Source organism: Sturnus vulgaris, chromosome 21, assembly GCF_052056855.1.
Source record: "Sturnus vulgaris isolate bStuVul1 chromosome 21, bStuVul1.hap1, whole genome shotgun sequence".
Lineage (NCBI taxonomy): Eukaryota > Metazoa > Chordata > Aves > Passeriformes > Sturnidae > Sturnus > Sturnus vulgaris.
This window is the reverse complement of record NC_142263.1, coordinates 4,624,325-4,651,210: the sequence shown is the minus strand read 5'-3', so window position 1 is coordinate 4,651,210 and position 26,886 is coordinate 4,624,325. Positions and strand designations below refer to the sequence as shown.

Sequence of the window (26,886 nt, the reverse complement as noted above, 5' to 3'; positions counted from 1 at the left end):
TCACACACGCACTCATCTGCCCCCGAGAGAGCCTGGGAACCTGGAGGCACTGCTCAGCCCTGCCTGATACCCTGGGAATGATGGGCAGTTTTCCTGGAAGGACGCTCTGAGCAAACAGGATGGCAGTCCCAGCCCGCCCAGCACTGTGACCACCTGCAGCACACAGGGCTTGACCCCTCCCAAAGCAACCTCTGGATTTTAGCAATAACCTGGATGCCCCCAATCCACCTCCCTGCACTGATGTCTCCCCATGGAGGGGCAGGAAGGTCCTGGGAGGGTCTGGGCCGGAGCAGCAGCACCGGGGAACTCGCTGCACGTGTTCCCAGAGCAGCTGGGGCCGCCCAGGAGCCAGCAGCTCCCTCTGCAAGCCTGACTTGTCCGAGGGAGGGAAGGAGGGAGGCCTAGGAGGTGAGGAATGCCGGGGGCCTGGGGAGGATGGAGCAGCTCTCCCTGTGGAAGCCATTAGATATTCAACACTTCATTTGTTTCCAGCCGTCCTGGACTGCAGCGCTAGGCTCTAGGACGGGAGGCTCTTCTCTGACGTAACCAGGAAGCAGCTGCAAAATTAAGGAATCCCTCATGACATCATAAAAAGGGTCGATGGTTTACAGGGGAAGGTATAAAAATTAATGACATATTCCCACCCGAAGCAGAGAGCCTGCCCAGGAGCCACAGGGGAAGTCATGCTCTGCCCGACACGAAGGGGCTGCCTGCCCCAGACAGCTCCGTGCTGCCACCTCCCTTTGCCTGATCCAGGAGCTTGTCTCTGGCTCTGATTGTCCCTAAGCCCAGGCAGGGCTGGATCCTTGCACCTGGGGTGCGATAACCAGCTCAGTATATCCTTCCTGACCCTGATGAACAAAGCTTTAGGGAATGACTTTAGGGACAGCTTTCTTGTGTACTCGGGGCTGGCCAGGAGTCAACGACAAAAAACATCATTGTGAAGTGACTATTAATAATACTAACTTAATAAGAAGTTATTAATTTCCACAGGGAAAGCAGACACGTGCACAGAGTGTCCCCAACACCCCAATTTCTGCAGCTCTGGATGACCAACAGGACCTGCAAGAGGAGGCAATGGCAGTGACACAATGTCCCACCCACCACATAACCCGGGCTAGGTCAGAAAGAATGACATTAGCCTTGAGGACAAGCACAAAGCCATTTCCACTTGAAAAGGGAAAAGGATAGTGGTTTAAAATTAACTACAGCCTTTTCCAGGAAATATCAGTGGAAAGAAGCAGCCATTTTTAGAAATGTTATTCTCAGAAATTTCCTGAAAAGACCCATCAGTCAAAACACAGATTGAAGCCATTTCCACTTGCACTAAGCAGCACTTCAGAGCTCTCCCTACACGCTCGGGGTGCTGACCCAGCTGCCAAGGCCAAGATCCTGCTCTGCCCCCCTGACCCCAGCGAGGCTGTGGGAGTCAGTTTGGGACGTGGAATAGCCCATACAGAGTCAGAAACACTCCCCCTGCCTGGGGAGGCACATCCATCCCACTTGTCACTAGTCACATTTGCACTGAGACATGCCAGTCCCTGACCATCACAGCTGGAGCAAAAGCACCTCCAGGTGCTCATCCATGCTGGCAAACCTGGAGAATTGCCAGACAAACTCTCATTTCTCAGCACTGCCCTCACTGGAGCTGACACTGGCACTTGTGACACAGGCACAGCAAAGTCTTCACTGCAGATCCCCAGAGCCACAGGTTCTGCTGCCAACAACTGACAGCAACGTGGATTTGACCCGTCTGGCAGCTAAAAGGCTGGCAAATCTAAATGTATGTAACTCCTGGCTGGCTCATAAGGAAGCGTGTCCCTTCAAGCTGGCATGCCAGCTCATCAGCATATCTATAGCTCCAGACCAGCCTGGCACCAGCTGTCTCTTCCTGTGGAGGGAATATTTGCCATAAAATGCACAAGCAGAATGAGACTGAAGATGCTGCAATGGCAAAAAGGCCCAAAGGCAAGCAAGGCATTCAGATGAAACAGGGAATGCTGCATGAAAGAAGAAAAATCGTGGATGAGAGAAATGGAAAAGGGTTTTAGGGGCACTGCAATGATGCAGAATGAAAAATGAGAACCCCTGATGGCCTATCCTCTGTCTGCACAGATCTGTCAGCTCTTTTTGAAGATGCCAGAACTATGAACCTCACCAAAAGAGCCAGTGAGGAGCTGGGGAGCCCAGCTGGGTGACACAGCAGCATGGTAAGAGCTACCAGCATCCCCCAGGAGCTGTATGTGCCCAGCCACAACTGTGTCAGATGTTATTTACAACAGCAAGGGGGTGTGAACAGGACTTCCCGAGAGACTTCCTCCAGCCCTGAGGGAAGTTTTACCAGGACAAATAACAGGCAGCATTTTGCACTCCCCAAGCTCTTGCTGGGGGTGGGCATGTCCTTGACAGCAAAATGTGAGCACACAGCCTGGAACTGCCTTCCTTGGGTGTGAACCTGGGTGAGCACTTTGAGAGAAAGCTCAGGAGAGCAAGTGCCTGTAGACAGGAGCATTCAGAGAAAGTAGCCTTTGATGGGGCAGGAACAGCAAAGTGTGGAGTTTCCTTTTAAGCACATTCCCTCCTTTGCTTCTCGTCTTCTTATGGCTTCCTGAGGGCCCAGTGGGGTGGTTTGCAAAGCAAATGCCAAAACATGAAGTGAAATCTGCGCCCTCCTCCCAGTTCTTGGGAAGCAGGAAATCCCAGGGTCTTCACCAAATGCCTGCAAGCTTAAACTGCCTCCCCACCTTCCACTTCAGCCCTGCTTGGTCCCTCCTCCAGCCTCCCTGGCTGATGGCAGTGGCACCCCCAGCCCCAAGATACCCCACCAAGAGGGGCACGGCCCAGCCACTCTGCTGCAGTGATTCTTACCTAACAATTTCCATTATAAGAACTTGGTTTCAGTTCCTAAGAACTCTGCCAAACTTTAACCATTTAGGCTGCAATCCTTCATGCCAAAAGCTTTCTTCGAGCTGAATTTATTGGGAAAATTTCAACTACAAAGGTTCAGCCATTTGCCAGAATGAGGTTAGGGAAAATATATTGTTCTTCTCAAGTTAAAAATTCTTTGACCATTTCAGCAAAACCCCTAGCACCTTCACACTTGGAGCAGGAACCAGAAAATTGGCAGGGGACAGCAGAAGGGTCTGGGTGTGCCTTCTGCCACCTCCATCCTGCTTTGCCAAGGTGGGGGCCTATAGAAATCTGGGTGCTCACTATCAGACAGCTCTCTCATGCCACTCCAACCAAAGCAGCAGCCGGTTCACCTGCTTGGACAGAAGAATAAACCAAGCCAGGTGAGGTGCTGGGGAGGGAATAGCAGGTGGAAAAGGGGGCTGAAGCAGCACGAGTGAGGCACAGCATAGCAGCCCCTTCTCCAGCCCCCTCACTGCTCTGCTGGCACCATCAGTGGCTGCTCTCCCCAGAGGATCCCAGCCCCACACATGCAGCATTCCTGCCATGGCAGAGGCTTGAGTGGTGCATCCAGATTTATGTGCCAGCCAAGGATCCCAGATGAGGTCAGCCTGGTTCCACGGGGGAGCTCGCTTTACTGAAAACCATGGAAATTACACATGCAAAAAACTCTCAGAACACCAGACTTGGAGGCATCTATGCAGCTTCAAGTCAACTCCATCACACTTACTCACCATAAAGCCGTCCTAACGACACATCACTTTTTCTCCCCTCAAGGTACCATTTTCAGTCAACACAGAAAATTAACAGGCAGCAGAGACCCTCCTGCAAAGTGTTCTGATGTGCTGAAATGTGCATGTGTTCAGTGAGGCTCAGGGCTGCAGGACAAGGTCATGGCTTGGGGGATTAAGATGAAGAACTTGATTCCATTCTTCACCTCAGTCCTGAACTTTCAGGGAAATCCAAAAGTCCTCTGAACTCCTCCCAGCGCATGTGCTCAAGTATTTTTGTGTCCCTCACTTGTTGGCTGGCTGGTGACACAGAGGGGATGGAATTTGCAGACACGGGGCAACTCTGCTTTGAGTAGAATCAAAGGCAGCTCCTGAAGTATTATGTTTTTTTAGGAGAACTCCATCTCCTGCATCTCAAGGTGGGCAGTCAAGGGACTAGAAAATCTGGTATTTTCCTTAAGCTCAGTTCTCCATCAGTACCTATTAGAGTACCATAAAAAAAGGCACCCAAACCCAAGCTTTGAGCACACCAGTGGGTTTCCACCATCCAGTGATTTGGACCTGAATCTTGTAGCTTTTCCAACACTCCATGTGGCACCGAGCATGATGATAATATTTAATCAGTGGCTTCTCTGGAAAACTCCCATGGGAAGGGAAAGAAATTTTACAAGCAAAAGGACAACAGGAAAATTGAGCCTGGGATCTCTTTGTCCTGCCATTATCTTGTCTATCACAGGAGGCTTGGTGTGCCTTACGCCACACCTCAAGTGCCACTGGGCACAGCCTTTGAGGCTCGCTCTGTTTGGAAACAACTCCTCAAAATGCTCCTCATGAGAACACAACCAGATTCACCCACCAGACCTCTGGTGGTGAATGGGAGCTGTGGTCTTCTGTGGAAATTTGGAGCAAATGCAGCTGCAAGGGGTGCCACGCAAGGGGAGGTTCTCAGGTGTCGAGCGAGCGATTCCCTGCGGGAAGGAAAGGCTGCGACCACAGGCACAAACCCACAGCACGCAGAGAAACCACTCCAGGAAGTTTAACATCCGAGCCCCCCTGTTAGAAAATACGATCTCAGTGCTCCAACAACTCACATGGAGCCGGAGCCTCGGGTCCCAAGGCACGGGGGGGCTCACACAGGCGATAAGAGCCCACGCCACAGCACTCAGGAACTAAAGAGCCTGAACCCTCCACACTCATTAACATGCACAAGACATCACGCTTTTATGCCAAATTCCTCTTTTCCCCCGTGGTTTGAGATAGGATTGGCACAACCATGATACTCCCTGCAGCTACCGTTGCTGCAGCATTCCCAGCATGGCCACAGAGAGGGAAAGGCCGTGCTGGGGGCAGATGGGCTGGCCTGGGGGTGCCCCAGCACCCCTTTTGTTTGCTGCTGTGTCTCCTGGCAAGAGGACACGAGGGAGCTGCGGGCTCCAGCGCCGTTTCCTGCAGAGATTTGAAAACCTGTTGCAGTTCCAAAGTGAGCTTCGATTTCACTGTGACCAGCAGCTCAGAGACTCATAGTTACTATACAGCCGAATAAAATATTTTTTCATAAATTTAACGCCAGCATGTCTGTGTTTGGAAACTTTGAAAATCCATGTTGTATGGTTTACTGCACTGGAAAAGGTGCCAACAGAGTTTCAAAGGAAGGGAAGTGTATAACTGTTTCCTTTCAAATGTATTTTCCAATGGGATCCATTGAGGGAAAAGGCTGGAACTAACTAAAACATTATTAAAAACTGTTATGAAAAGAGACAGAGAGATGGAAAAAGATAGACAAAAACTCCAATACACAGCCGAAAGGGAGGGAGGGAGACAGGCGGCAAGAAAGGGGATATGGGCAGAAAGACACTTTGGGTGGGGAAAATGGGGCGAGACGGGGAGTTTTAACTGGCAGTCACCCTTCGTGGTTTCATATTGTTGCAGATCAATTGATCAGGATTTCAAGTGCTGCTGGCCCGGTGGCACAAGGCGAACCACAGAGTTGGCTGCGAGCGCAGCCCTTGCGAACTGCTGACCTTCAGTTTTCAAACCAAAAATATTCCTTGGGAAACGGTTACACCAGGTCCCAGCCCCGAGGCTGCCAAGCAAAAAACAAGCACTACGGACCTGAAGGAACGCCCCGAGTAACTTACACCAAAGCAACAACCAGGGCTAGTAGCCTGAAGTAACTCCCTGGTGTGATTCAAGCGGCAGTAACCGCGCGTGACTTGTGTGCAGAGGGGCTTGGCTCTCCCGTCCTCCCGGAGCGGGGAGTTCTCCAATCACCCTCCGTCGGGATGAGCGTCGGCCCTCAAGCCGCTCCCGCTCCCTTGGCCACGCTCAAGCTGCTCCAACCAAGCCTATAAATACCAAAGCCATCGAGTCCATATAGTGCAGTCACAGCCTGATCCCAAAACCACCGCTCCAGCTCCAGGCGCAGCCCTGGGTTTGCTGCCCTGCGAAGGAAAGGGGGAGCTGAAAGGGGCTGAAACACACGTTTTGTCAAAGACTTCAGTGCCCTGGCCATCGGGAGGCTGCCAGGGTCGGGGCTGGATCTCTGTTGCTCTGCCAGGCTTCAAAGAGCCAGGCCGGGGGTGGGCAGAGCTCAGCGCACGCCTGCAGAGCTCCAGGCCTGTGGTTCCACGGGGTGTAGTAACCCTGGGCTGTAGCACACATGTCGAGGGATGAGGGGAAAAAAATAAACAGACAGACAAAAGAATGAGGATGCTCTGCCAATTCCAATTGTGCAGCTTTTATTTTAAATGCTTATCAAGCTGAGAAAGAGCAGAGTTCTTGGAAAACAAGGTTTCCTTTCTTCCCATGCCAGTGTCAAACACCCTCAAGGACGGGTACAGCACAGGCACTCACTGCCGGCCGCCCTCTCTGCAGCCGCCAGCCCATCTTGGGAAGGGTTTCCAGCTCATAGCCCTGGTATTTCTGGTAAAAAGATCTCTCTGTGATTTTTTTTTTTTTTTTTTTTTTACATATATATATATATATATATATATATATATATATATATATATGAAATTTTTTTTATTAATCTCCAATCTGGCTGGGTTCAAATTATGGCCAATTACCTACCAACACTTCTCGCTAATAAAATAAATTTTTACGGGCCCTAATTACTGCTTTCGCTGAACTGCTCTACAGGAAGCAGAGAGGCTGTGGCTCTCCAGACGGCAGCAGACAGGAAAGCTCCGGCGAGGAACCCGCGAGTAAAGGGAGGGGATGGAGGATGGGGAAGCGCGGAGCGCAGCGTGTGCCATGCGCACGGAGCCGGCCCGGCCGTCAGGGCCCCCGTCAGCCGCTGCACCCACCACCTGTGACGCAGGGCTGCTGCTGGGGACACGAGTGACGGCCACAGCGCCACGCCGGGATCCGCGGACGCGAGCCGGAGCGGGAATCGTGTTTGGAAAGGGCTGCATCCATCACACGTGACGGAGAGGCAGAGCCGCCTCCCATCGCCGCACACGGGTCCCCCCGCAGCCAGCGCACAGCGGAGGCGGCTGCTCAGCCCGGCGCCCACCTTTGCCTCTCTCTGTTCCGATCGCAGTTAATTGAAGGAGACACAAATAGCAGAAAGGCAGAAAATCCCTCTGAGAACGCCAAGTATCCAGCCTGCTGCCTGCTACACGCACACGCACACACACACGCTGCTGCCTGCCAGTGCAGCGCAGCCCCAAAGGGGCTCCCGGGTGTGCGGAATGAGCAGAGCCCGCTGGGTGACTGCAGCTCACAGCCCGTCCTGCCTGACCCCCGCTGCTCCGGGGGGAGCAGAGCCGCTGTTCTCCGTCAGGGAACACCCTCTTAGCAGGAAAGCCGTGGCAAAACCACCGGCTGCTGGAGCCCTTCGGAGCGCGGCTGCCACGCAGGTATCCCGGCTCAGCTGGGGAAACGCGGCTCTGCGAGATTGATTGATTTTTTTTTTCCCCTCCCTTTCTTAACCAGGATTACACTAATTTCCAAGGCCTAATGGAGTCCAGCTGTGATGGGGAGGCAACGCTGCAGTAGTACAAAGACCTTTGCACGTTGGTGCAAACTTGTACAATGCTCAGCACACACACACACAAAGCCCTATAAAAAGGATGCACTGCAGCGGGATATTTTTAGTCTTGACAATACAGCCCTAAAAATACGACTTTGCTAATACATCACTACAGAAATATTCCCAGTGTCCATTCAGGAACGGTTTAAAACATTTATTTTTGTTTCCTTTTGCAATGGTCAGAGAGGAGGGAGAAAATAGAAACTCATTGATAAGAGGAAACGAGAGAGACATGAAAAATTGAAAACTACCTAAAAGCTCATGGAGAGGTTTATTTTATTAGTTCTTAATAAATATCTTGCAGATTTCCTCAGGAAATACACCAGATCACATGTAAAATAGTTTGGTACTGATGTCAACTGTGTCAGCATATGAAATCTATTAGGGTGAAGCCACAGCAGGGTGATCAGCGTGCTGAAAAACTGCACGGCACTGAGGCGAGGGGGGGTGGGGGGAATCTCACGGCCCTTCCAAATTCTTCGAGAGGTAAAAAAGTCAGCCAAGACGCAGAGAGAGAGAAAAAAAGATCCCACATCCTGCTTTGCGCTGCCAGCAATGTGAAGTGCCCAGAGATTAATTCTATGTCTGGCCTGGAAATGTGACTTTAAAGCATTGGAGGGAGCGGGGAGGAGGAGGAGGAGGAGAGAGGAACGAGAAGGCCAGGAGAACCGGGACTGGCACGGTGCCACCGACCCCCCTCCCATCCTTCCCAAGCCGTGTTTCAAGGCAGACAGCAGTAAAGCCCAACAGACGGCAGCTCCCGGGGCTGCCAGGGCCTCGCACCAGCTGGGGCGCGTCTCCCGCTCCCCGTGCAGATGGGCCAGGGAGCATCACTTCCGCTGCGCCTGCTTTTAGAGCCACCCGGGCCCATGTGGCCGCCTTTGGCCGCTCTCCGCCGCGGCCCCGAGCGCGCTTGGGGCCCCCCGGGCGGGACGAGCTCTGCTCCCAGCACCAGGCACGAGGGTTGTCAGGCCTTGGCTCCTCGGGATGAAGGGTTTATGCTGTTCCCAACCCGTCTTTGGCAGCCGGAGCCTCCTTCTCCATCTCCGTGCCATTACCCGGGGAGCAGGCGCTGCTTACGCAAGACGCCCCAGCTCCGCTCCCGGGGCCGGCGGAGAAGCACCGGGAGTTCACTGAGCCAGGGTCAGGGGGCCAGAGGATCCCACCAGGGATGGGACACGGGGGAATGGAGAAACTTCGCAGCCAAACCCATCCCCGTGGGGTATCTCCTTCCCATTCCACAGCTACACGCTCCTGTCTGCTTCTCTGGGGTGCGACCCGAGAGCCTCGGGGGCAGACAAATCACTTGTGCCCTCTGCGTGTCACCTGCCATCACCAGCCACACCAACCAGCATTAAAAATGACCCTTCCATTAGAGATGGGCCATGTGCCTTCAGGGCTGTCACTCAGCTGCAGTTAAACTGTGCTGGTCAGTGAAGCTGGAGTGAGCATCACACAGCCAGGGTGAGAACCTGAAGGTCACACCTTCCTCCTGACTGTCACTTAGTGCAGGCAGAGCCAGCTCTGTGCTGCAAGAACCTGTTGCATGGCACATGCAGCCTAATTAGAGAAAACAAAACATCTCCACACCTAAGCCTGTGTGGGGTCACCTCCTCAGATACACTCAAGAGTAGAAACACAGCCCTGGATTTGCTGCCATTCCTGATGTCAACATTAAGGCAAGGAGAGATCCCAACAAGACCCCCCCCCCCAGCACCAGGCACAGGATTCCCAGAGGGACTGCAGCCTGTGAAAAGAGGAAGGCAGGATGGAGCTGCCAGGGGATGAGCCCCTGGGAAGGCACTACCCCCACCGAGCTGGCAGGCTGCACCCAAACCTGCACGGGGCACGCAGCCCTCCCTGCCTACACCTGGAAGGTTATAAAACAGCCCCGCAAGCTCAATCAGGAGTTTTACAACTTCACAAAGCAGCATAATTAGCCTAATTATACAGTGCTCTCTCAGAGAATTAAACAGAAATACAGTAATTGACTTGGTGCTGCTTAAAAGCATGAGGAAATCAAAGGTGCAAGGCACATTAAAGATTCAGAAATATCTCTTCAAAAGCAAAAGGACTTCCTGTCACGCTGCAAACATCTAAAGCTTCACCAAAGCTGCTGCACCTGGTGCACCTCACTCTGGCTCCCTGGCACCCCTCTTTCTCCACCACCAAAGCTGGGGAGATGCAGAGACCTGGGACAGCTGCCTCAGCACCTCCTTTCTTGTCCACAGCAGGACTGAAGGACACAGTGTGCCACTGCGCCATTTCCTGCCTTTCATTTTACACAGCAACGCTGCTTTTTGTCCAAACAGTGGTTGGATTCGGTATTTGCAGAGCTGGCTGTGCTTTGGAACCACAGCAAAGCCTCTCCAACCTCACCTCACCTGTCACTGACTCTGTTCTGATTTGCTGCTTGGGCTGCTGAAGCTTGGCTCTAAAGCAGACTCAGGCTTTGTGTTTACAAATCATTTCCCCTCGATTTGTTGCCCTGAAATGAGATCCTGATATCACCTCGTGGAACAGCTTCAAGGGCAGATGTCAGGATGTGCTTGTGTGACAGGCAGATCAGGCAGAAGACCCCAGCAAGCTCATCCAACACCACTCGGCGGGGACTTTGCTGCACTTGAGCTGGAGGGCAGGAGTGGAGAGTCTGACACACCAGCAAACGCTCAATTTTGCTGGAAACCTTTCCCTTCCTTGCCACAAAGCCCTGCTCAATCTTTTGCCTCCCAAGCCAACGTCTAGATTTCAGAAACCTGAACTGCCAGTGGAAATTCCCTGCAGCGCGTTGATTATTGCATCTCCTGCTGGCACTTGTGGCAAGGGGAAAAAAAAGTCACATGGCTTTCTGGACACACGTTTCACTAAGGAGTCTTGCATCAGAGGGCAGAAGCCAGCAGCCAGGAAAATAACTCCAATTACGGTAAATAAATCCCCAAATATGTGACAATCTGCCTTTTAAACAGGAAACAGAGGGGAATAAGCAAAGGAAGACTTTGGTCTAAACATTGCTGCCACCAGCCTCAAGAGCCCAAGAGCAAGACTCTGAAGACACGTCTGGGCCAGAATTATTCTACCTGAACTTTACTGATGTGTCTCAAGTCTGAGACAGTTTCCTTCCCTGAAGGGAAAGGCGCCGACAGTTCCCAGCAATTGTGCCAACCTCCAACACTCCCACTGGCTCAGAGGAGACACCCTGGAGGGTCAGCTGCCATCTCTGGACACGTACATGTCCCTTAGGAGGCTCAGCACAGGAAGCTGTGTGGCTCCTGAGATGAGCAATGCAGGTATCACTCCCTGCACCACTTCAACCCTTCCTCCTACTCACACACCTCAAGGTCTGGGTTCTGTGTGGATACAGGGAGTAGCAGATATCACAAAACAACAGGTTCAGTGTAAAAGCTCTTTGCCAAGGCAGTGACATCAAAGAGCCAGCTCTCTCAGGAGCCTCACTGCAAGGCAGGCAGCAAGGGGAAGGATGGACACCAGAATCATTCAGCCCTCCTCTGGGCTTCCTCTCCTCAATACTACTCAAATGCAAAGCAAATACAAGCAGCAATGTGAAAGGAGGGGAAGGATAAATTAAACATCCAGTTCCTCCAAACTTAAGGCCTTAGGAAGTGTTATGTCTTAACACCACCTTGCTAAAGACAGCACTGCCCAGTCTCGGAGGGAAAGTCACACAGCCACTGCCAGGTGCAGCTGGAGATCTCAGTGCACACACCTCTGTCCAGAACTGCTGTACATCAACCACAGCCCCAGCACCCAGAGAAAGCCAGATGTCAAACTGCTCAACTCCAGCCTCCCTGCATCAAGTGGGCTTTGCACTACAAACCAAGTCCTGCAGGCAGGTGGAGGGACCTCAGGCTCTGCTCTCAACAGAGCACAGGGCTGCAGATGCTCAGCGTCCCCTGACACAGCCCTGCAACGTGACATCTTCATCAGCATCAGTCGTTCAGCCCAAAGGTGTCAGCCCACAGCTGAAGTGTGTATTTATCACACAACGAGGGCAATTCAGAGAAAAGGACTGAGTTCTAGCCCTCAGACAAAGATCAGGTTGCTTCTGCTGCTATCTACAGCCTGAGGTTTATTAAGCTTTCTTTTGTGCCTAATTTTAAAACTCCACCAAACTGAGGCACTTACCCACAACACTGCTTTATTTTTGAACCCGGGCAAAAATAACTGGACTCTCATGCATTCGATTCCCTCCACCTTTTGTCAACTCTGACATACAAGATGTGGTTAGAGCTTCATGAGAAGACATCAAGATAAGTTGTTACAGGTGATCAGAAGGTGCTTCCTCTGAGCCTTTTCTGATGCTGCAGTCAGCTCTTTGAGTAGAGCTGGGTCCAGCGGCAGAAACGAGCCTGTGGCAATGGTCAGAGCTGAGGCTCTGCTGGAGGCAGACACCACCAGGCTCTGCATCATCTCTAAGGATATTTTAAGGGTTCAGGCTGCAAGCCTGAGCAGGTGTGGTCAGCAAAGCGAGACCTGCTGTGCCCGGCACAGGGCTGTGAGTGTGATGGCAGTAGAGCCAGCTGCTAGTTACCCACAGCACAGCCTCATCCCAGGGCTCTGACCTGTCCTCTCCAATGAAAATGGGAAGTCCTGTACCTGCCTAAGCACTGCAGGGGATTTGCACTGACCTACAGATCTTTCCTTGTGTGCATCAAGACTTGGGCAAGATCCACATCTCAAGCTGGTGTTGGTGTTCAAGGAGCAGCAGGGCCACGTGCCTTAGCAAACCCTCGCAGTCACAGCTGTGTGACAGCAGCTCCTCTCTGAGCCAGGCAGAGCCTCTCCAGCCCCTGCAGCACAGGACCTGCTCGGCCCTGAAGATGCTGGTGTGGCAAAACCCACAGACAGTGCTCTGAAGCTGCTGCTGTGAAACTCCCTTTCTGCACGAGCCTTCAAGGTTTCCCAGCTGACACCACCTTGCACAGAGAACCTGACCATGACTCAAGAAGACAGACCCAGGGTCTGCAGAGCAAAGCCCAGCCTGTCCCTGCCACACTGAGCCCTCCTCACAACCCCCATGAGCACAGTCCCTCTGCCAGGGCACAACTAGTAGGTTTTCCTCCTCGCCCATCACCCTTGGCAGAGCAGTTCCCCTATGCACGGGTCACCCTGCCCAAACCATCACCTTCCACTGCTTTTCCACTTTCCCAATCCTCAGCTAAAGCAACGCACTCGGCCAGACCCTCCCTGTGCCTCTGTGCCCTGACTCTGCTCGGCCCTGGGGGATGCAACTTCATTCCCTACATGTGCTGAGGATGCACATATGGCAGCCCCCTCCTCTCTCCACTTCCACCTAAGCCCGACCTCCTAACAACCTCCACACGGCACAGCGCGGCCGGCCGAGAGTGCCAGAAGGCATCCAGGTGCTGCAGCCTGATGCTTCACACCCACAGCCAGGCAAATTTGCTGGGATTTCCGGGAAGTGTCTCTAGGGTGCCCCGTGCTGCTGCACCCCCATCTTGGTGTGTGCTTGTTTGGAATGCGGGGCCGTCAGGAGGAGGGGGCTTGGGGGGAGAGGGGAAGTTATTCTGGTGGTGGCCTATGAATAACATCCAGTGATTTATAGGAAGTATAATCCAATAATACAGTAAAATAAAACAGTGTGTCTGAGATGGGTTTGATTCCAGGAATTATAAAACAAATTATTAAAGAGAGAGAGAGAAAGAAAAAAGCCTCAGAGAGGCCAGATCGGAGTAAATTGGGCACAGATGGGCTGGGAGGGGGTTTCTCTCTCTCCACTCACCGAGATGCCCCTGCCGCAAGCACGGCTTCAATTAGTCTTTTCAGAAACCAGAGTTTTATTTCCCCAAATTACAGAATTAAAAAAAAATTAAAATTCTTGGAGTGTTTGTGGTCGGGATAAAGGGATCCAAACTTCTCTGTGAGTTGGTTGTGCAGATGGCTACCAAACTGTTAAAACGGGCCACCCCACTAAAGTCCCGCCCCAGCCAGAGCCCAGGATGGTCCAAAACACTGGTTAGTCACCTATGTCCTATCCTGGAAAGCACCAGCAACTGCAAAGCTCTGCCACACAGAGTGGCCACCTCTCTCTGCCTCCCTGCCCTGGGTGGGCACTCCTTGCCCCATGGGTTTGAGGCCTGCAAGAAGCCTTTTCACACCTGAAGTGCTCCTGACAGGAAGCAGTAGGGTCAGTGGGATCCTCAGTGGCTGCATGCCTCCCTGGACAAAGCAGGAACACACTGTTTGGTGCTGAACAGCAGGGGATGTGCTTCATGTGGGAATTCTTTGGCTTCCTCTGTCAAAGAAAACAACAGATCCAATTCATCTCCCAGGATCTTCCCAGTGCTGCCCGGCTGCACAGGCAGCTGAGACCAGCTCCAGCGTGCCTGGTGCTGTCCCTGGGGACAAGCACAGCTCAGCTGCACTGGGCACGGGCCATGGAGCCCTGCCTGTGCTCACCTGAGCCCTGGCACCCACTGCAGGGTTCAGGTAACCCCAGCAGTGACCTGTGTGGGAGGAGGAAATGCCACGTGCTGCTCACAGCTGGCTGGTTTGGAAACCAGTTTAAACACAGCACAAAAAAAGTCACCCTGTCAGAAAAGCACATGGTGACCTTGTGGTTGGTTGGTTTATGAAAAAGTGGCAGTGGCTGGGAGCAGAGACACAGAGGACATGTCACAAATCCCAGAGGGGGACACATGCCAGGACAGGGGCACCCCTGAGGGGTCACAGCCAACTATACCATAGCAAAAGAATAGGAGTAAAAAAGCAAAGAGCAGCAGATATAAACTATCCTGCATGAGTCTCAGCCTCCTGTGCTGCCCATTGCCTCACTGAAAGTCTGGGACAGACCCAGCACAACCCAAAAATGGGAGAAACTGAGGCTGAGATGGGGCAGGATTGTGTTTGGTGTAAGCCTGAGGAAGAGGAAGCACAGGTGTTTAACACAGCATTTAATTGTTAAGTTTCCTTTTTCTTAATACCTGACTTTTTACTTAGAAGTTCTTATTTAGGGGTTAAGAATTTAATAGAATTCCTCACATAGTGTCTGTTATGCCAGCTACACCACACCATGACTGCCAGCACCACTGGATCCTCAGCACCAGGGATTTGTAACATACCAGACATGGAGTAACAAGCACATTTACAAGTTTCTCAGGAGTAGATGGGGCTCCAGAGACTTGGAAATACACAGCAGGGAAGGGAGGGAGCAGCTATCCCGGAAGGGAACACTCCTGGGCAGCAGGGAAGAGAGCCCCAAGCCTACAGATCTCCTCCTGCTACTGCACACCGAGTGTCAGGCCCGTGTGATGGGAAGGACACAGCCACGCTCTGCTCCCAGATTTGCAGGAGGATTTCAGTAGGAGGAGGCTGTTTGGTCCAACTACAAAGTCAGATCCAGCTCTGTGGAGTGGACACGGCCAAGCTCTGACTACAGCCGGCTCCCCAGAAACGCTTCCTGGCAATTTGGGATGCAGGCAGGGTGGGACTGCTCCCTGTGTCCCGCCAGCCTCCCACAGGCCCACAGGGGCGGCTCAGCCCCCTGGCTCCCGCTGCTGCCCCTGCTGCTGCAGCACAGGGAGCTGACTCATGTGCTGGGAAATGGGAACCCGCACCTTCCCGACAGCGTTCCTGCTGCGCTCCCGCCAGGCTCTGCCCACAGCAGCCCACATGCTGGGGAGAGAGCCAGCACCCTTGCTCCACGCAGGGCACTCAGTAATCATTCCAACATTCCTGCCTTCCTTCTAAACTCCAGCCCCTTTGCTGTTCTGCTTTTGATTTCCATTTGCACCCAGCTCTTCCCAGTATGGCAGCGTCGGCAGCGAGCCCAACCTGAGCTGTGCCAGCACTGGGCGTACGAGCGCTCCGAGACCACCGGGGCATTTGTGCTGACAGCAGGGTGTGCTTTGCCAGCAACACTCTCAGCGATATTTCAGGGTCACCAGAGCAAAGAGCCCTCAGGGAAATCCCTGAAGGGCCCTTGGCATCAGATGGCAGCCGTGGTGCCATCCGACCTGCAGGCATTCCACGAGCAGTGCCACCTGCTCCGCACGCCCCAGCAGGAACAGGTTTGCTTTCTCCAGAGATCCGAAAGCTGGGAGCAGCTGGCAGCTACCCACACAGGAGGCAGAAAACTCTGAGAATACTTATTTTTCATGAGATAAAAAGCACTCCCTCTGTCACTCACACACATCCACAACTCGGCTATGGATGGACGAGCACAGCCCAGTGGTTTGAGAGCTGGGATTGCTTCCAGCTCTGCCACAGGGGCTTGCCATCCATCCCAGACAAATCTCATCCTCTCCTCCCACCCGCTCCTGTCTGTGGCACAGACACCACTATTAATTCACCTACCAGGGGTATTATTAATATTATGAATACAATAATTACTGTCAAGCAGAGGCATTTGCTTATAATCACAAAGTACTTTGCAGCTCAAAGATAAACAGGCCATCTTTGGCTGGCATCTGGCACACAGGAAGGCATGGCTGCCTCGCCAGTGGGATTGACACCTCCCTCCAGGAGAGGGGAGTGCCTGCAAGGCAGGCATAGAACACAGGAGCCACTTCCCAGCCCTCTGGTCAGTACTGGTTTTCTCCATCAGCTGATCTTGGCCACTGACCACCAGCCTGACCAGTGGCCAACTGGCTCACGAGGGAGGGATCTTCCAGCAGCTCTCTGGGGCTCAGCTTGATTGCCCACATGCTGGCCTTAGCTGAAATCCATCAGCTGGAGGCCTTCATCTTTGGGATCTAAATCCCAAGGCATCAGGATGTAAAATGCAGCTTTCTCCCATGCAGGGAGAGCAGCGCCATCCCTGCTCCCAAACTCACAGGTCAGGCAGACCCAGGTACCTGCTGCTGAGTGCGTGTGGGAGGGGACACAGGGAAAAAATACAATCTCTGGAAGCATCATTTTAAACTCAGTGAAGAGGTTCTAGTTTGGTGGCATCTTTGTTGGCCAGCACATTAAACTTGTCGATGGTAGAGACCATCCAGGCTGCTGAGTGGATGGAGGAAGTGAGAGAAGGAGAGTAATTAACACTAGATCTGTGTTGTTCTCTGTATGAACAATGGGGCACAGGCTCCAACCCGGTGTTTCAGAGAGTGGCATCACATCCCCCACCCACCTGCATGGATACAGGCAGCCACAGCTGAGGTCTCAGACTGTCCCAGCCCTTCTGGTGCCAGCACAGGCACTGAGCAAGGCCCAGCTTAAACGCTGGGAAGGCAGAGCCATAAAGCAGCGTCTTCCTTCTGTGCTGATGACTCAGGCTCCAGGGGGATGCGATGCCTCCTCACTCCTCAGACACCTCAGCCAGCTCCAAAGGCCTAGCCAAGGTCCCTTTGTGTTGACACCCACAAGTATCCAAGCACCACTCCCACCTCCCCATCTGGTGTGTCCCCCACCCTTCTCCACATGGGGAGTGGCTGATCCCCATCCAGTTTCCCCTCCAGCAGCACGTGGTACCTTTGGGCTGGGAGTTGTACACTGCAAACATGTTGATGGCCACGAGCTGGAGCATGCGGGTGCTTCCGATGGGAGGGGGACTGTGCTGCAGCAGCACCTGGAACTCCCTCAGGACCTCCTCGGCCACCGCAGGGAAAGTCTCCATCCTGCAGACAGAGAGAGAGGCTGTAGAGAGGAGGTTGTGTCCTGAGATGTGGGGTGGGAGGTGGGCATGGCTCAGCCCCTGTCACATCTCCTGGGGAAGGGGGAATCCCTGGGGTGCTGTCTCCCAGCCAGGAGCTGCGGGGAATGAAGGTGCAGGCTGCTTCCTTAGAGAGGGCAGTGAGGGATTGCTCTGTGACCGACAGGCAGCATTCTTTTGGCAGGAAAACACGGCCTTTATGAGTCATTTCTGACCAACCATTTTTTTCTACTGACTTCTACCAATCTGGGAGAGGTGCCAAGGGGCCAGCAGCTCACTTGGACTAGGAGCAGCCCATGGGACTCCCAAGGCTGCAGCAAAATGCACACACTGGTGCCACATTGCGGATGTGGCAATTCCAGTGCATTGAATGCTGGCCAGAGCGTGCTTCCTCCAGAACTCCTCGCTGCAACATCGGATCCCATGGCACAGAGCCCCGTCTCCCCCAGGCTACACACTCACTAGCACTGTGATTGAGCCCCTAAACTTCATCACTTCGAGCCCCACAGGACAGGGACTCTCTGACTCGTGGAGCTGCTGACAGTGTCAAAGCTGGAGCGGGTCCCCGCAGCCGCAGCGCCGCTGTCGCGCGTCAGGACACAGCAGCCCGCGGCTGCGGGGCCACGCCTGGGGATGGGGTGAGCTTTCAACACCACTCACAAGCGCCCACGGAAATCTGACACCTTTATCATGCTCTTCATCGCTGAGGGAATTAGCTGAGGTCACTTATCAAAGCTGTTGGATCCTCAGCAACCTCCCAGCTGGGGTGAAAAATTGAAATTATTGCAAAGAGCACAGTCAAACCCCAAAAATGACTGAGGTTGCCTACAACAGTCCTCAACTGGTATCCTATGAAGATAATTTCACAAGCAAGAAGCTGCCTCTTGCTCAAGAGGCTCTTTCCTGGGAAAACCTTGGGAACTACTGAGGGGGGAGGTCGTCCTGTCCCAGTGCCTCTTCTGCAGAATTTGCTGTATTGATTCTTTCGCTAGAAAAAGCCACAGCCAGACCCAGCAGACTGAGTATCTCCCAGAAAGTGCCCACACGAGTTATCAATGACATTAGCAAGTGCCCACATGGGAGTGAGGGAGCCAAAACCCACAGAGGGTGAGGCATCTGGAGCTGGGACAGGCGACCTCGGGGGCCTCCATAGCAATTTCCTCTATCTTCCCCCCAAGAGACTCAGATCTTGTGATATTACCACAGCCTAGATTAATGAGCCACTTCTGGTAACCCACATGGGCAATTCTGCCGGGCTTCCCCAACAGACTTCAGGACAGTGACAGCTTTATTTCTAAAGACAGAAATGGCTTTCTTCTTAGCCATATTTCATGAGTGCTTTTCATCACCCGGGTCTGCCTACCAGCAGGGTACCCTCTCCATGGGCACTGTTTGCTGGAGCAGTTCAAAGTCTCTGTTACCTTCCCAAAAACACGGGCTGGAACAAATAGCCTCCTTGTACTTTGTAGCTGTGCAGAATGGAGCAGCTCTGTCAGTACAAATGTACTGCTTTCCCTGCAAAAGGCAACTTCCCTGGATTTGGGGCACAGCCAGAGAATTAGAGCAAACTGATTGCTTCTAAAGACTTCCTAATTTTGAGAAATCTCAGACCACATCCAGCGTATTCAGCAACATCCTCCTAGGGCAGACAGCACTCTGGGGCTAGAGGAGCCCTTTGCAGGATGGTTTGTTACTGAGGAGATGAAAATTATTGCCATGGAATAACAACAAGAAGTGAGGGCTTCCTCAGCTCCACCACCTGTGCTTTGATACCACAGCACATCTGGAACAGCATGCACTGAGCTCAGAACCAGCAGGTCAGGAGCCGAGCGGAAGCTTTTAATAAATTGCTTACCTGTGGTTTTAGGAGCAAGAGTCCAATTAGGACCACATCATCTTTTCCATATTTTTTCCAGACAAATCACTAAAGATCCTGCCCAAAAAGTACTTGGCTATTCCTCACCTTTTACCTATTTTAAGCACGGAAGCTGTTTAGCAGGGCTGGACGATTTTCTCTTCCTGTGTCATGGTATTACTTTCTAGTTCCCTTCTAAGTACTTCAGGGCATATTGTACCATTAAACATACTTGGGTTTTCTAAATGACTGTCCTGGGAAGCAACTGCCTGAAACGCTGCATCTTAATTTCACAAAAGCCTCAGGAGCCAAATGTGCAACTGATCTCTGCTACATCCCCATTAATCCCCTGCTGGCATCCGTTCAACCGGAGCTCGACCGCGAGCGCGGCCCCACAGCGCCGGGGACCAGCAGCTCCCCGGATGCTCTGCCCTCCAGCACAGACCCTGCACTTCCCAAACCTTCCATGGGCTCTGGCAGTTCCCCTCCTCTTTTCCTGCAGGCAGGAGGACACCCAGCTCTGCCTCAGCCTGGTGCCCCATGAGTGGATAATCAGTGCTTTGTGACTCACGGAGAAATCAGCAGTGACCCTCAGACATCTGGATTTCCAAATCACCGGCCCTTGCTTCCCTGTTTTTTGGGAAGGATCCAAAGTGCCCCCTCTTGAGTGGTCACCCCTGTAAGCACTGGACACAGCAAGTGCTGAGGTGCTGCTGTGTGGCAGGATCTGAGCTGCTCCCAGCAGGGACAAGCTGTCACTTTGCATCCACACAGCCTGGAAAAGGCCCTCAGCCTCGTGACTTGTAGCCAGCAGTTCCACAGGAGAATGAAGGAGCCAAGAGAGCTCAGGAGACTCTGGTTGCTTCCGAGGCACTGGCAGGCTCAAGCAGAGACCACTACTGCCAGAGACCCACATGGGGTCTCTCCTCACCAGCTGCTCCCACACAGCAAGGGCCAGTCTGGACCTGGAACAGAGGCAGCTCCATGAGAAGCCCATCAGCTGCGAGACTGAGCTCTGCCCTCGGGGTCATAACGGTGTCCCCTGGGCTGGGATCTCAGCCCAGGCCAGGATCAGGCTTGCTTTGCTTCAAGGGGAGCTGCTCAATTACTTGAAACCCATTTCTGACAGCCTCTGCCAAGGGCACTTTGTTCAAACCAGTTCCCACAGCCAGGGCAGCTCTCAGCTATGGGGCTTTCACTGAAATGGTAGTGAGGAGATGAAGGACAAGGCTTGTTCTGCCATGCTCTGGAGGGCAGCTTTCAGCCACCACGTGGATCTACCTCAATGGCTTTGTGATCCTCACAGGCAACAGCCACTGAGAGCCACAGCAGCCACCTTTGCACTGGATGAGGACAATGGAAGAGAGGGGGTTAATCCCAGAAGTTCAAGGCGGGGAGCACAGTTAGGTGATGGGAGAGAGAGAAAACAGCCCCTAGACCCTCCTGTGTGTGTGAACCATCTGAATTCAGCTCCTGCCAGAGGGTCCTGGTGCATGGGCAGGAATGGGCTTTGAGGTGGGGGAAAGAAAAGGCCCAAGCTCCAACCAGTGTGGACTGGAGGGCGGGTAAGGAGAATAAGAACCAGGAGGCCAGGCCTGCAAGAATTCACACCCTGTGCCCTCAGCTCCAAACACAGCTTAGTTGCTAACAATATTAAATTCCAAAAAGACTTGTAATGTAGGAAAATAAAATAAACATCCTGCACACTTACCCAATCCTGGTAAACAGCTTCCCATGGGCATGGAGAAAACTGAGGATGAACCTTTTGTTCAGCTGCATGGGAAAAAAAAAAAAAAAGAGAAAAAAAAAAAAAAAGAGAGAGGAGAAAACAATTAAACTCTCTCCTATTTCCTGTGAATTAAGAATGTCCCCAGTGACAGAAGAACCTGGCCTGGATGCTGGGGGTGGCACTGGAGATGGGAACCAAATGGACATGCCCAAACTCTTACAAACATCATACACAGAGGCAGAGGCAAGTGCCAAACAGCTGGAGCTGGAACCGGAGCTGGGAGAGGCGGTGGAGACACAGCACCCTCTGCCGGGTCCTGCGATCCTGCACAGAGCTGCTGAGCTCCGGGAGCCCCAAACCCCACACCCAGGGCACCCCAAACCCAACACCTGCACCCCCAAACCCGATACCTGTACTCTGGGCACTCCAAACTCGATACTTGCACCCCAGGGCCCCAAATCTGATACTTGCACTCCAGGCATCTCTAGGCAAAGCTCTCTCTCTGCCCCCCTCTCACCAACTCCAAACTTTGCACAGCCTAAGGGGTTCTGGAAAAGGAGTCTCCAAAGGCAGCATTACCCACTAGTATTCCCATCGATGGAAAAACACAACCCCACAATCACCAGCAGCAGCCTGTTCCGTGCTCCTGACTGTGTCAGAGGCAGAGCAGCAGCTGGACAAGGCAGAGAGGGAGCAGGATGTCCTCCCCACACTTTTCTGCAGAGCAGCCAGCACAGAGAGCTCAGCAGCAGCACTCACACTTGTTTGTGCCCTGCCAGGAGCAGCTTCCAGAAGCAAGGGAGGATTGGGGGGGGGTTACTGCACCCCCTCATTTATCTGGTGTTAGAGACAGTATTCAGATGTGCCAGCACAGCCTTTGAGGCCCTGCATTTTGAACAGCTGAACTGCCCAGAGAAGCTATGGATGCCCCATTCCTGGAAGTGTTCAAGGCCAGGTTGGATGGGGCTCTGAACAATCTGCTCTAGTGCAAGCTGGCCCTGCCCATGGCAAGGGGGTTGCAACTAGATGGTCTTTAAGGTCCCTTCCTAGCCAAACCATTTAAAGATTCTGTGGACATGGAGCTAAGGGAACACAGGGGAGCTGGCTGTAGTACATGGTGTGAAGGCAGCTTCCTGCCCGGCTTTGGTCCCCTGACTCCAAAACCTGACTTGAATAATTACTTACTACTGCTCCAGGCCACCTCAGCTCGCTCAGCACAGCTCTGGGCTTTCCTAGTCCTTATCTCTACGGCTCTGAGGAAGGCTCAGCACTCTCTCAGCCTGGCCCTGGGGGTGGCTGTGTCACAGCAGGAGTGGACTGGCCTCGCTTTTACCTTCCCCAGAGCAGGAGGTTTTCCTCTCTCGCCTGTGCCTGCACAGCTTCAGCACGCTGAGAAAAGCCAGGCCCCGAGTGCTGCAAGGGAGACGCTGACCAGGAGCGACCCAGAGCACCACCACGCTGCTCCAACCCACCCAGGGCTTTTACAGCTTCAACTCCCCCGCTCCCACTCACACGGGGAGGATAAGATTACCTGGCAGGGCTGTGGCAGTGCCCAGCCAAGAGCTGGGCACACACCAGAGGACACAGGGCAGTGCCCCCCGAGCTCCCTGCCGGGCCTGGCTGCAGGGGACAGCTGTCACTGCCATCCCAGCTCTGGTGCCACCTCCCTGCTCCATTTGCTGAGCCCCTGGGCTCAAGCCATGACTGATGCCAGCTGCTCTGCACCTCCAGTGAGGTGTAATTAACCCGGCTGCATTCCCGGAGGATCCATGCAGGAGAATGATGCCCTGCTGCAGAGTCGCTCCTGGGCCATGTGCGAGTTTCAACATAAAACCTGTCTCATAAAACAAGCCAGACCAATTAAACTGGCCCCCGCAGCAAGGGGTTCTTGCTTACTCACTATTTTACTGCTGCCCTAAAGAGCCCTTTCCACTAGAACTCAACTTGATTTGCCACCATTTTATTAACTCTGCAGATGGAATCCAGAAGAGACTGGGGAATACTGGGACAGCACAGCAAAGCCCTTACTCATTCTGCCAGTGAAGTCTGGATATAGCTGATTCCTCACCTTAGGACACTATGGTAATTGAGAGCTTGAAGCCTTTAACAGTTTTTTTTTTTTTTGTGTGGCAGCAGCATGTGGATGCAAAAAGCTGATTTGTGACCAGCTCTGGCTGAAATCACAGACCCTGACACAGACACAGCCTAAGGAATCTAAAGAATCACAGCCCCCAGCTCAGTGCAAGAGCTTTGGTGGGGTGGTGGGCAATGCTCTGCCCCACAGCAAGACCCTCTGCAAGAGACCCTGTCCATGCTCTGCATCCTTTGAGATGGAATATGGAATATGGAAAAGAGAAGGAGCTCGTGGCCTAACCTATCTCTACTGGACAGCAACACTCATGGGCAGGCTGCAGGTGGGTAAAAGAAGAAATTGGGGCAGAAAATTTCCTCCAAGGCCCACATTCACCCACGGCCCCAGGAGTGTGCTGCAATCCCCACACTTTACTGGCAGAGGGGAAAAACCAAATTTCCCCACCTTGAATGGAAAGTGACACCCAGCAGGGACCTGCCCAGAGTGTGCCCACAGACACCCAGCTCTAGGAAGGCTTGTCAGGACATTGGCTTCATCCTCATTTTCTCAGAGCAAGTTTCACACTCAGCCTTTTCACTCACAATCCCAAGGACTAACCAGTCACACACCCCAACAACCAGTACAGAACTGGGACAGAGACAAGTGTTTACTTATAATTGTTTTTAAGGAAATGTAATACCTGCCTCTAGGAATGAAGCATGTTTCATGCCTCTTGCCAACTTAAATCACAACCCCAGCAAGCCCAGGCAGAGCCCTGTGTGCCCCAGCACTGTGGCATTTCAAGCAGGCACCTCACGCTTCTTTCACCACTTTTTCTCCCACAGCCTCAAGGTTTTGACAAGCTCATCGCTCAACTTTAGACCTTTCATCTTTGGGTTCATGCTAAGGCCACGGGGCTGCTTTGACTGGGCTTTTCTCTGGATGACTGTTTCCCTACTGACTCACCTGTCCCTCACCCTCCGGGAGCCCTCACAGCTCCTCCCATCAAACTCAGCTTCTCATGGGCAGAGGGAAACAGCGACCTGGCCTGGCACAGAGGAGGAAGTTCTGTCACCTGCTGCTCTGCATTCACATGGTGAAGAGGAAAACTTCCCAAAAAGCATTGCCAGCATGCTCACTACCCTGACAGTGCTACCATGAGACCTACAACAACTTACTACTGACTGTGCAGCCCCAAAGCAGCTCCCTCCAAAGACTTCCCAAAAATGGTCCTCATGCTGGTATCAGGATGCCAGACCAGGACTCCCAGTACACTGACATTGCTGTCCTTTGTGGGCAACGCTGCTCCTTGGGACAGGAAACCAAATTTGGGTTGTCCCAGTTGCTCACTTGGGAAAAGCCCATCAAGAAAAGCTTATACAACAAGAGAACTATGTCAAAAACTGGATTTTGGCCCTTCCAGCTGAAAAGCGGGCATCACCGATATGGAAGTTATGAGCATATAGTGGAGGCATTAGTTATAAAAACAAACCAGCTGTCAAGAAGAAGAAGGGGTCCCTGCACACAGTAGTGCCTGAAGCTGAAAACAGCTGTTTCAGCTGTCATGAGTCAGCATGTGCAGACAGACTAAATCCACCTGGGAAGAGGCAACCTCACCAGAGGAAGCAGCCCAGTGCTGCTTGGGGAGCATTCACACACCTCGCCGCCAACCCAACTGGATTTGTTGCCATGGAAGGAATCAACAGTGACTAACAACTTCTCATGGAGCAGCTAAAAGAGCAGAGATAGCAACGGGGCTGAACAGCCAGCTCAAATCTCCTCGAGGCCATGGGGAACACGGCCTGACAGCAGCATGGAACTGTTCAGGCAGCTTCGGGAAAGGTTCAGAGCCAGCAGAGAAGCAAGCAACATTTAACCTCCACATACTGCACTGAGCACGTTGAAAATGGTGTCCCCCACGCCAGCACAGCAATGCTGGAAATGCTACCAGGGAGCACAGGAACAGGAGTGCCACGATCAGGGCTGGAAAGCGGCACTGCTGTGCTTGAACCCGTTTGGCTCCGGGCAAGGAGTGCACAGAGCTTTGGCACCTGAGCATCAGCCCCAGCTGTGAAGGAGGCACCAAATAAGGGAAAGATTCTAGAGAAATGACTCCTGGGGAAAAAGCGTTTCAAGTTAAAAATTGTTACTTCAGGTTTGGAAGTAAATTCCAGGATCTGGTCTTTATCAAGCGAGGCAAACTTTCTTCAACATCAGCAAAGCATCTGTGGAGCAGAAAGCGGTGTCAGAGTCAAAATAGGCTGCAAAAGACAAGTCCATTAATCAAGAGACCAGATGCAAAACTGCCTGTAACAAATGCTCTGTCTCCACTGGAGTGGAAGGGCCTGGAGCACAGCAGGACGTTCTCCTGAGTCTAAGGGTCTCCTCAGTGACAAGGGGTTGGGATACAGACCACAGAGTCACACAGCTCCGCTCCAAAACACGTACCACACTCATCCCAAATATTTTCAGGGTTTCTTGGGCAGTCAGGCTTTTCCAGGCACAGCTTCCTTGCTGAGAACTGTGTGAAATAACATCCAGGCACTCAAAACGTGCCACATTCTCACTCCCAGCTCAAGGGTTAGATTCTGCATTAAGATTATTCCTCTTTTTCCACAGGCAACTCTCTCAGAGCACCCAGCCCAACACTGATACAGAGATTCCTGAAAAGCCCAGGATGCTGCAGTGGGCTCAACTGGCAGGATACCAGGAGGAATTTCTACTGCTACAGGTGTAACCCCACCAAAGTGGTGGTGGAAAGGGTTTTGTGCAAATGGCTACCTACATAAAGGAGACGAGACAAAAGGGCTGTTAAGATTGTCTGGCATTTTTGCAGTGTTTACAAGGTACCCACAGAGCTGTGGGCAAATTCCAGCTGGGCTAATTACCATAATCACTTCTTTTTATATACCACCTGCAACCACAAATGGATACAGGGCTTGCCTTGGCTGCTTCTTGCCACGTGTTTAGTGCAGATTTCTGCTTAGCAGAGAAATGTCCTGCCCTGAAAGGGATTCATTTTTGTAGCAGTAGAAGCAATTCCAGTGAAAATCCTGCTACTTAACATCAGACACCGCACAAACGTAAAATCCAATTTGCTATGATATGGAAGAGAGAGGGAGTCCTGATGCATCATGGCCTTGAGGTATTAAAAAAAAATTAATTTACAGGTAAAGAGACACTGAGACACTCCTGCAGCTCCCTGGTCTTTTGCAGTGCAGCAGCTCCAGGACACATCTCATGGCTGTAAGAGTTACAAGCCATCAATCCAGCAAGAGAAAAAGAGAAATTTAAGAAGCCCCCTGGCAAAAACAGTGAGCTTTTGAATTCTTCCTTCATCCCAGCAGGGAGGAGGTAAGAAGAAAAAATGTTAAGGAAGAAAATTATCTTCTTTAGTAACATAAAGATCAAGCTATGGCAACTTCACCAGTTCTAGAACAAGTACCTGACTTCTAAATAAATTCAACATCATTTAATAGCAAATTTACTAGCAGAACTTTCAACTCAACAAAAGCAGGTCAAATAGAATATTTATATGTGTGTTACTTCCTTTTCAACCAAGCTTGTATCTAAATTTGGTTTCCCTAGATTAGTAATATGCAACATTCTTGAAAAAATATTATCATTAAACGAATAAAAACTGATTCAGTAACCTCTTAAAGAAAGGTCTTCAGGGACCCTCACTGAACTGCATGGAAAGAGGATGGTAGAGACTCACTAGCAACGTTTTTAATCAACAAAAGGAAATTCTGCTGCCAAACTGCCCGTTTGGAGCAGTAAGTAACGATGGCTACAGAACATTCACACAGGGTTTATTAAAACAGCTTCAAAATCTGGGGGTTTCCAGCATCAAATGTCATGTTATTCATCTGGCATCACATGGAAAATGAAGTCTCCAGGAGATCGTGCCCGAGGCAGCTTCTCCA

At 52.2% G+C, this 26,886-nt stretch overlaps 1 protein-coding gene across 2 annotated transcripts in view; it reads right to left on the bottom strand.

Annotated features, from left to right (window-relative positions):
• SMG6 (SMG6 nonsense mediated mRNA decay factor) overlaps positions 1–26,886 on the bottom strand; it is a 105,211-nt gene that overhangs the window by 61,032 nt on the left and 17,293 nt on the right. For both annotated transcript variants that reach the window (XM_014876482.2, XM_088177124.1), the window contains exons 9-10: positions 20,872–20,933; positions 17,125–17,270 (exon numbers count right to left, since the gene is read on the bottom strand). In XM_014876482.2, the coding sequence (XP_014731968.1) occupies positions 17,125–17,270; positions 20,872–20,933 (208 nt within the window). The remainder of the gene's footprint in view (positions 1–17,124; positions 17,271–20,871; positions 20,934–26,886) is intronic.